Source organism: Ostrea edulis, chromosome 8 (assembly GCF_947568905.1).
Source record: "Ostrea edulis chromosome 8, xbOstEdul1.1, whole genome shotgun sequence".
Classification (NCBI taxonomy): Eukaryota; Metazoa; Mollusca; class Bivalvia; order Ostreida; family Ostreidae; genus Ostrea; species Ostrea edulis.
The window spans coordinates 61216865-61228224 of NC_079171.1; the positions used below are offsets into that span (position 1 = coordinate 61216865).

At 34.6% G+C, this 11360-nt stretch overlaps 1 protein-coding gene across 2 annotated transcripts in view; it reads left to right on the forward strand.

Moving 5' to 3' along the window:
* Positions 1–11095, forward strand: part of LOC125662517 (transmembrane emp24 domain-containing protein 7-like) — a 21069-nt gene extending 9974 nt beyond the window's left edge. Inside the window, exon 3 of one of the 2 annotated variants that reach the window (XM_048894769.2) lies at positions 1648–2016. In XM_048894769.2, coding sequence (XP_048750726.1) covers positions 1648–1872 — 225 coding nt within the window. In that variant the 3' untranslated portion in view covers positions 1873–2016. Of the gene's footprint in view, positions 1–1647; positions 2017–9099 lie in introns of those variants that run through there. The other variant, XM_048894768.2, reaches the window with a different exon arrangement.
* The last annotated feature ends 265 nt before the right edge of the window (positions 11096–11360 follow it).

The window sequence follows — 11360 nt, forward strand, 5'->3', positions numbered from 1 at the left end:
CAGACAACTTTCTAATGTTAGATTGGGGTCTCGATTTTACTGAGATCCCGTCATATATTGGACTGATGTAATGTCACGTATTGTTAATCTCGGCTAAATGTATGGTAGTTTCCAAGTCAAGAAGATAGAATGGGATTATATTGCTTGCATGGATGGTTTTTTTTTTTTTAAAATAGGAATGTATAATAGGCACCATATAAGTTTTACATTGAATTGACATCATTTAGTGATGATGAATTGTAATTATTAAATTTGTACAAAGAATATACGCACGAGTCTGATCTACTGGACATCTCGTCAAGTACCAACACATATATATATATAAGTCTTAAGTTTAACAGAAAGTCTAGATTTCTACATTATCTAGTGCTATCTGTACAAACGGAAAGACATATCTCTCTTAGTCTAACAGAATGTCTAGATTTCTACATTACATGTATCTATCTATAGTCCTGTATGTACAATTGGAAAGACATATCTCTCCTAGGTCTAACAGAATGTCTAGATCTCTACATCTTTCCCCCTCTACACGTAGAAGAGGACTGTGTTTTGATTTGCAGTGAACTGATTTCAAGTCTTCCATTAACACTGTATTTTCTGTGTGCCACACTGTTTCTGCTTGTCCAACACTGCTGTATTCATTTTCATTTAATGCACTAACTCATATTAACACTACAAACTTATCTTGTTTGCAGTTTTCACAAAGTTTTTGATTGAAAAAGCAAATTAATAATGTGTACTTATATTTTACTTTAATACATGGAGTTATGAATGTTGACAACTGCAAATAGATTCAAGGTTGCATGGTTTTTTTCCTGGCATGTTGAATAGAATGTTTATCTTATCTTTATTTTAACCTTTCATTAATCTAACTGTAACTTATTCATTTGATTTGGTTTTTGTTTTGTATCTATACATGTAGTCAGTGAGAGCATGTTCCTGTTGTTGCATGGAGATTTAAGCATTGCTAAAGCTGATTGCAAAGAACTATATTTATGAATAGAAGGGAGGCAACTGTGTAATTCCGAGACAATGTAAATAAAGGCAACTGCATGTTTTCAATATATTTTCATTTTTGTGGTAATTGGGATAAGAATCTATAACATTAATTCAATCCTGGGGTTTTTTCTTGTTTTTTCTTTTTATTTTGTATTGAATGGGTACTTTTGAGGACAAGCAGTGTTGTCCAGCAATGGGGATTTATAACACATTGATCAAAATTGCCATTAGGGAATTGAAAAATTTGGTTTCATATATGAAAAAATTGCAATCTGTTTGCAACATCATTTGATAAAAAAAAAACCCCCAATAAATCAATACTTCTGGGGTAATGGAACACACAATAGATTGCAAGCTTACTGACTTGATCCACGGAACTAATCAATTAGTGAAGAAATATCAACTTAATTCAGATTTTATTTTTGCATCAGCATGAAATATTTTGGAAAAAGTGTTGTTCCTCCTCCTTAATTCACTTGAACATGGGGAAGACCTAGCATACTCCAGGTACCCACCATATGACACCCTGACCCCTACATAGTCCAGGTACCCACCATATGACACCCTGACCCCTAATGGTAAATTTGTCCCTGCATGCTCTGGCAGTAGTTGGTTATGTGGTATCAGGCTTCATTCTTTCTTCTTCAGATGGAAAACTCGGCCGTTAACATTCACGAAGACTTGAGGTCAGTTCTGGACTATCAGACACACCACAAGCTTAGGGAGGCCCAGGGCCGGGCCTTCGCAGAGGACCTGAATGACCGTGTCTTCTACTGGTCGTTAGGACAGTCTATAATTGTATTAATGATAGGTGTGGGACAGGTGTTGATATTAAGGAGTTTCTTTACAGAGAAGAGGGGGTCGAAGCCGTAAGACAAGGGGGTGTAGTTAGGGTATGTTTATTCAAATTGAATGTGTAGAGATAAAGATGTGTGTTCGTGTGTGGATGCATGTGTCTGAGAGGGAGAACGGAGGAAAGAGAGGGAGAGATTATGGGCAACAAATATTGGTTATAAATGTAAGAAAGAAAGATAGATAGCGAGGGACTACATCTCACTATGTTTTGAACATGTGGAGGACTATGAATGTTGAAGAGGTTAATGTGTAGCAGTACCAAATTTTTGTGAATTGAGAATGTTTTGTGTTATCTGAGCATGAGTCCTCCGATACATGCACTCATCCAAATAATTTATGGACGACCAGAGTAGAAGTATCTATCTTCTAAATCCATGTATAAAGATGTGATCCAAATGTGCTAATGATATTGTGAAAGCTAATTTACATTTAATTTGTGTATCATTAAAGGGAAGATAACTATTCACAGAAAATACTCCTCTACCGGTAGATAGGATAAAGGATTGAAAATTGCGCTTAGATAAAATCATATTTTGCATTTTTCGAAGAAGTTCTGCTGGAAGCATGCAATCTAAAATTTTGGATACATGTATCTAAAAATTGTTCAGTAATTCTTTTGTTTTGTGAATGAAGAATTGAAACCAGTGGTGAATGAGAATTATATGTGATTGTCTGTGATGTGATATCTTGAAGTTTTTGTGTATAAAACACAGTGTGTTCAGCATGCATACTCAGACTCAACAAATTGTTACTGAAACAAATCATATCAAAACATTTTTTTTTTTTATTTCCATCTGTGACAGAATAATGTCTCTCTATAAATGTAGATTTTTATTTAATTTTTTTTTTTTGGTGGTAAATGGAATTATTTGAAGCAAGGCGTTCTTTGAATATGTTTTGTATTTAAAATTGTACAGCATTTTTCACCCTTGTCGTTTTTTAAAAAATATTATTCCTTTCTCAAGTTTTATTTTTGTGTTTTGTTTGAGACGGATAGGTGTGAATGTTTTTTGTTGTGGTAGATTTATGTACGCCTGACTGATTTCTAATGTACGCCTGACTGATTTCTAATGTACGCCTGACTGATTTCTAATGATTATAAGATTGCTACCTTTGACAGATTCCTCACTGGAATTCAGTATTCAGAAAGCAAAACAATAAGGGTTTATTATATCATTACATCATGTAGATAATTATCAGAAATCTATAAAAAATTATTATGATTTATCTTTCAATTGTGCAAATTTCTAGTTGCAATAGCCTGCCCCTTTTTTAAGGCTGACTTAAATTCAACATGGCTAGTTAAAATGCAGATTTATTTTTTACGGAAAGCATAACCTAGAAGTCACTCAGAACTGTTCAATCCCAAATCATTTCTGTTGATGGATTGTCGACCACTGTATCATCTATGGAGGAACAATGAAATTTGTTTGTTAGGGAACAGTGTACCTATACATGGTTCATAGATTGTGCTTAAAGAGTGACGGCCATTGAAAATTGTCTTAAGCTTTACTTTCTGATATACGGTTCTTACCCTTTAATTTTTGTAATACAGTTCTTACCCTTTAATTTTTGTAATACGGTTCTTACCCTTTAATTTTTGTAAAACGGTTCTTACCCTTTAATGTAATACGGTTCGTACCCTTTAATTTTTGTAAAACGGTTCTTACCCTTTAATGTAATACGGTTCTTACCCTTTAATTTTTGTAATACGGTTCTTACCCTTTAATGTAATACGGTTCTTACCCTTTAATTTATGTAATACGGTTCTTACCCTTTAATTTTTGTAATACGGTTCTTACCCTTTAATTTATGTAATACGGTTCTTACCCTTTAATTTTTGTAATACGGTTCTTACCCTTTAATTTATGTAATACGGTTCTTACCCTTTAATTTATGTAATACGGTTCTTACCCTTTAATTTTTGTAATACGGTTCTTACCCTTTAATTTTTGTAATACGGTTCTTACCCTTTAATTTATGTAATACGGTTCTTACCCTTTAATTTTTGTAATACGGTTCTTACCCTTTAATTTATGTAATAGGGTTAGATTCATTTGTGAGGGTTTTTTAAGTCTTGGTTTGTTTGTTTAGCGCAGATTTGGAAATTTTGGCGAGGTTGTTTTTCACGAGAAATTTTGGTTTTATTTATTCTGGAAGAAACTCTATGGAACTATCGCTATTTAGTAAATGTGTTAGATTTAAAATGAGTCTTTACAAGTTTGTAATCTCGTAAAGTTACGCTAATGTAAACATCTCACAAACATAACTGGTCCATGTGCTTGTTTGTGTTGATAGCAGGATGGGGAGAAAAGTAAAAAAAAAAATTTAGTAGTTTTCACCAAAAAATGGGTCATTTTTATGGTAATAATTGATTTAAATTTAGATTTCTATTGATGGAAAGGAGACTTCAGACTTTGCTCTATTTTTTTTTTTTTTTTTTTTTGCAATTTACTGATAACTAGAAGGTTTACCAAAACGTGCAAAAATATCAATGGGGGAATTTTGTCAGAGGTTTCTGGTCAGTGGGTATGCTTCTAGAGTTCCACATGTCATTTGAATTCCAGTGTGAGGAATTGTGGGTAATATCAGGGAACTACAGAGGTAATATTAAGTTTTTTTGTGTGTGTGAGGTGTTTGTTTTATACATTAAGATTCGTAAATATATTTCACAGTTTATTAGAATGTTTTGTCATTTGTCATGCACATTGTACATATACATGTCAGTCAGTTTTTACATAGGCTTTGTGTATGATTATCGATCTTCATCACTTAAAATAGTCTCAGATAAGTTTTCTTTGAAGGATTTCACTTTCATGCTGTATGGATATATGTATTTAAGGAATGTCCCTGTAAATAATGGTAAACAGTAGGCGAACTGAATTTCTTGTAGAATAAGCTATCCGACTAATTTAAAAATACATGTAAACATTTTAAAAAAGTAGTAAATGCATATGTGAAGGAGTATTTGATTAAATTATAAAGCATTCCTAATTTATGAATATTCACCTTCATGTATGATAGTTTTTTGTTTTTTGTTTTTTTTTGTGAGTGTATATGTTATGATTTTCTGGTCTATTGAAATGTTATCTGAATAAATTATATGTTTATTCTCTATTGTGTCTTTATTGTTGATCAATCTAGTACTGACACACGTGTATGTTCCCTATAATGAGGGAAAATGCCATCGCTTTTGTTGTCAATCTATTTGTCTCCTGGTATATGGTTAATCAGGAATGAATTCAATCAATCAATGACTTTTAAAGCCCCCTGAGCTATTCTGATCACCCATTGTCTGTCTGTCTGTCTGTAAACTTTTCACATTTCCATCTTCTCCAGAATCACTAGGCCAATTTCAATAAAACTTGGTACCCATCACCCATGAGTAAAGGGATTCAAGTTTGTTCAAATGTAAGACCAAGCCCCTTTTAAAGGGGAGATAATCATAGAAATGCAAAATAGGCAGGGGTCATTTAAAATCTTATCAAGAACAACTTGGCCAGGGTTGGGGGGGAGGGGTGTTCAAATTTACATGAAAGCTTCCTGACATAGCGCAAATTCAAATTTGTTCAAATTGTGACCCCTGGGAGTAGGGTGGGGAAAGAATGGGGGGATAAAAAATTTACCTGCGAACATATAGGGAAAACCTTGAAAAAAATATATTTTTCAAAAACCAGCAGGCCAGAAAAGTTGACATTTACATGAAAGCTTCCTGACATAGAGCACATTCAAGTTTGATCAAATCATGGCCCAGGGGGTAGGATGGGGCCACAATAGGGGATCAAAGTTTTACATGTACAGGGAAAATCAATAAAAGCCTTCTCAAGAACCATTGGGCTAAAAAAGTTCAAATTTTTATGAAAGCTTCCTGATATGGTGCAGATTCAAGTTTGTTCAGATCATGGCCCCCTGGGTTAGGATGGATCCATGTTCACCTGGGTAGGGTGGAGGGGGCTAAAGTGGGGGATAAAAGTGTTATATCCTGATATATAGGGAAAATCTTTAAAAATGTCTTTTGAACTGATTAACCTAGGGCTTTCAAATTTTGTAGATATATATTTTTACGGAAATAAATACCTTTCATGTTATGCAATTGTTTCAGTTTGTGACCTTGGCCTGAAAGTTTGACATACTTTTCATAAAAATCTACTTATTCAGTATATCATGAACTATTTAAGGTAGACTTTTTATATCTTGTATATATCTTTCTTATATAAAGACCTTTCATTTCATGTCATGATGTTTGACCTCGTGGCCTCGAAGTCGGAGTTTGGCCCACCTTTAAGAAAACTTAACCTATTAAATATATTCAAAGCTATTTTAGGTGGGGCTTTCATATTTTGTATATATATATTCTTTACGACAATATCTTGTATGCAATGGTGGTTGAACTTTTGACCATGGAATTTGACCTACTTTTTGAAGAAAAAAATCCCTTACCTATTCAATATCTTCTGAACTTTTTGGAGGTAAGGCTTTCACATTTTGTGTAGAGGTCTTTATGACAATACTTTCACATTTTGTGTAGAGGTCTTTCTGTCATTTCGTGAATCTTGACCTTGTGATCATAGTGTTGGACATACTTTTTAATGTCAACATCTGAACTGTTTAAGGTGAAACTTTAAAATTTTGTGTATAGATTCTCTATGGAAAGACCTTGATGTAATATAGTATTTTATCTCTTGACCTTGACCTGGAAGTTTTACCTACTTTTAATAAAAACCTTACCTATTCCATATCTCTTGAACTATTTAAGATAAGACCTTTCATGTTTTGTATATAGATTTCTTATGACAATGTCTTCATATCATGCCATGATATATGACCTTGTGACCTTTGTCTTATCCAGAATAGCAAGATTATATTAGTCATATTGGTGACCTTTGTCTTATCCAGAATAGCAAGATTATATTAGTCATATTGGTGTCGAGGCATTTTTTTTACGTGAACTCTTTTCCATTGGTGTTGGGATCCTTTGGGGTCGCAGTATGGAATAAAAAAAATATGGCAATACAATTGATGAAAATCACAACAGCTGAATAACAACAGGGCCAAGGTGACTCAGATGAGCGGTGTGGCCCATGGGCCTCTTGTAATATAGGATGATGTAGTAGGTTAACAACAGTTCTTGTATCGAGGATGAGAAATGTCACGGTTTGCAGCAGTGTAGTTTTATAAGGTAAAAAAAAAAAACAACAACGTTTAAGCAATGGTTTGCGAAATGAAGCACTGGTATGGTGCAAGCAGGCGTCAGTCAGAGGGAACTAGTTAGGCGTCTTAAAGTTCACCCTTGTCCGATCAGCCGATTGATACGATTTCGAGGCCAAAAAGGGTCCGCAAATGATTGTCCAAGACCTGGTCGAACATTTGTGACAACACAACGTTGATAGGCGTTCATACAGTAACAGATTCACTGCTCTCCGCGACGACTGCGGGGCATACTAAAATGACGCCACAGCTGGATTTTAAGCATGGGAAAGTATATAGACGACTATCTGCATCTTGTGTTAGCAGTGCAGATAAGATAACATAGTATTTCATAAGGACAATGAGCGAGCACACTTTGCGAAATTGACATCAAATTTTCTTGAAAAAAATGGCACCCTCGATTGTTCCGCCATGCCACCAGACCTTAATCAAATTGAACATTCTAAGGACGAGCTAGGTAGCCGTGTTGTCAGCCGCAGGGTCCACAGGAAATGGGAGGGGCGTTGTTGGAAGATTGGCGGAATATTCCCCAAAGAAGCATTTGTCAGTTAACCTACGCGCCGTCATAAACACTAATGGTGCACATACCCGGTATTAGTGAACCGAAATAAAAGTTGTACTCACCCCTACTGATTTGGATCTCGTTTGTTTGCCTCTCAGGGAATAACACAACGTTTTAAATTCTGGACATGGATATGACTTTATGTATCAGGCGCGGATTTAGAAAATTTACAAATTGAGGAGTGTTGAACCTAAGGATTAAGTTGTTGATATCATGAAATGTATTTTTGTCGTCAGCGCCTGGTTTTTTTTTTTTTTTTTTTTTTTTAATGCGTGCATAAAATCAATTATTGCTCTCATCCATCAATCCAATTGATGAGAGCAATACTTGATTTGATGCGCACAATAGTTGATATGTTGATAGTTTCAATTATTTGAGTTTATGTTAATGTGGCGATCCATATCAACATGTACATGAATTATCAGACTTAAACAACTCGAGTGACATACACAATGTCCGCGCAAAGTCGTTAGAAAACAAAAACCCAAATCATCCTCCGGCATTGAACTTTGTTACAGTCAATGTGCAACACTGTGCTATACTGAGATGAGCGATGTGACCTGAACACCTTGTATATACGGGACTCTGTGTAGCCAAAATCATCAGGAAGTTTAGACTTGTTACATCAATTCTTCGGACAAATTAGATATGCGGAACCACAATACTTTTTTTTTTCTATTTCGACCTCGTAGGGGAGAGATCAACTGATCAATGGAATCTAGATTCAAATAGTTAGGGGGTATAAAAACTCCAGTAAGTTGATGTCACCCGACCTCGAATTTCATACACCGATTATTATTATTTTCAACATCAATCAAATTTAGTTTTAAATGGGGAGGGGTCTCAATGAAAACGATGTGAATTTGGTTTTTTGTCAGACACTGAGCTTTTCATCATTGTAAATTCGTGTATTAAAGATTGTATACAAGAAATATGTTACAAATCGATGAAATGAAAAATAAAACAAAGATTTATCAAGTGTTGCGTTTTTATATGCGAAATTCAAAGCGGAAATTCGACACTAAGTCCTGCGTCTCGACACAAGTATTGAATAATGAACACATTATGATAATATCCTTTATTACTACAGGATTGCACAGTTAGTCATACAAATTAGTGTACATTGTGGGCTAGTCTATAACATATCGGAAACAGATATCACAAAACATGGGAACATCACAGTTTATATATACATACACAGATAAGAACTACATAATAAAAATGAGACCATAAACGCGTGGGTATTATTGAGGATCAAAATAATGTTTGAGATAGGCTGGTTTAAAAGAAGTGGTAGTTTTGAATTTTCTAATAAAATCTGGTAATGGGTTCCATAAAATTAAAGTTAGGCCTAACGTTCGAGGACCATCATTATATGTACCTTGGTGTACCTGGACTCCTCTAATCTGTGGATGTTCATGAACTATGGATTTATATACATGTAGATAATCACTCAAACGATTTATCCATTGCAGATCGAATCAGCTGGTGAAGAGATCCACAAATCCTTAAACGAAGTGGATGATGCCCAAACTCACTTCCGCCTGCGCGAGGCTACCGGAAGAGTATTTGCAGAAGAGCTCCATTCTCGCGTGAATTATTGGTCCATAGGCGAGACTGTGGTAGTTCTACTTATTGGGCTTGGACAGGTGTTCATTTTGAGAAGTTTTTTCACGGAGAAGAAAACAAGCGGCGTCCCTATTCATTCATGATTCCGAATAGTTTTAGAACCATTCCAAAATTAATCAATCCTATTCATTCATGATTCCGGATAGTTTTAGAACCATTCCAAAATTAATCGATCCTATTCATTCATGATTCCGGATAGTTTTAGATTTATAAAATCATTCTAAAATAAAGCGAGCTATTAACTGTAAAAGAAAGATAAGACACGAATTTTGCTATAGATTAAAGACTTGGTAGCCATGTTCGCGATGTATTTTAGACTAATTTCTTATAAAAGCACGTGACATCGATTATGGATTTCTAAAGAGGGGGCGGGGAGGGGAGGGGGGCCGGAGAAGTGAACTTCACAGATATTGATATTATGGTTGACAAGCAAAAACAAAACAATGAAACAAAGCAGAACATTGTTTTGACAAGTCTCCAAAATCCTAAATCAAGGAGATGGGGGTGGGGAGGGGGTTTGAGATGTCCATAACCTTACTAGAGAAAGTAATATTTTCCCCAATCCTCGAAATGTGAAATTTGGGGGGGGGGGATCCATTACTACATAGGTTCAATCCATAAATATATGCTTACATTCCTACTCTTCAATACTTCTAGAAAAACGTCTGGGGTGGGGGAGGGTACTTAGTTACTTTGTATGTGAAAATACGAAATCCTGCATGTAAATGTACTAAAATAGAAAACGAACGATGTTAAAGTAAGTGATTTCACTTGCTTGTATTGCATACAATTATCAAGTTATGGAAAGCAAACACGCAGGTCCCACCCAAATTATTATTTATAATATATAAAACCTAGATTAAATTTAGTGTAGACGACCCGCTTTTGAATGCACAAGGTTTATGTCCCCACGTGTCATAAACCATGTTTAACTTTTGATAGGTAGACTTTCTGTATTTATATCTGTTTTACCTTGTCCTGTACACATGTACCAAGGATTTTAATTTTTGAACGTAGAATCTGACCAACTCTTTTTTTTTAATTATTATTTGTAACACCGTAAGTATTTTATCTTAACATATCTTATTTAAATCCAACCTATTTTCTTTTCTTGTTTTCTTTTTATAAATATGGTGAAACTAGGGAATATTTTCATTTTGTCATTATTTTTATAAATCTAATTTCTTTAAAATATCAACTGACACAAGCAACGTTCTTTAGTTTAGTTACTGTGAACCTACTAAGTGTTAGCTGATAAAGTGAAAAAGCTATTCAACTATATATTTATTTCATTTTCTCTTCCCTTTTTTGAATTGATTAATGTATCGCATGCATATTGAATCACCAGTTGTATACATGTATATATGTGAAGTTGATATGAGTTTTAACCAATAGACGCCGATAAAAGGTTGTCATTTCGCTTTCATCTGGAGAGAATTGCAATTAGTGTTTCTTAACAAAGCGGACATGTATCAATAAGAGAACACACAGGTAAATGATTTGTATATCTAACTGATCATAGCTTGATTATATATACTGTTAATGGATTCTCGAAATGGATACTATTTTGTTAAAATAAAATATTCCGAACTTGACATAGCGATGTTAGTAGATTTTAAAGATGGATATAAAACGTGCATTTGTGTCGTATATTGATGATCGACGAGTATCCTTAATTATCTGTGTTGATGTACATAAGTTTTACACACGTTTGATAAGAACATGAATTAATATTGGAGCAAATGAGCAATTTACAAATCAACTTCTTTATAACCTGAATGTTCTGAAGTTAAATGACTCAACTGTGGTGCAATAAAGCAGTAATAAAGTTTTTAAACCTTCTTTTTCTTTAGTTTTTGTTAGGTCACCTGAGTCACTCTATTGCGATTGGAAGTTGTCCGTCGTCGTTCGGTGTGCGTTAAGGAAGTTCGCTCCTGAGCTTTTGAGCACACCTGCGCAGGATGCTACAACTAAGTATTTACTGGTTCAATATTGATCCCATTGGTGCAAACATATTACACATCTATTACTGAACCATATCCAGTTGAAAAACTTGTGTCAATTGAAATTTTGAAAGGGTTTTGCAGGGGCTATATCTAGTGGCGGA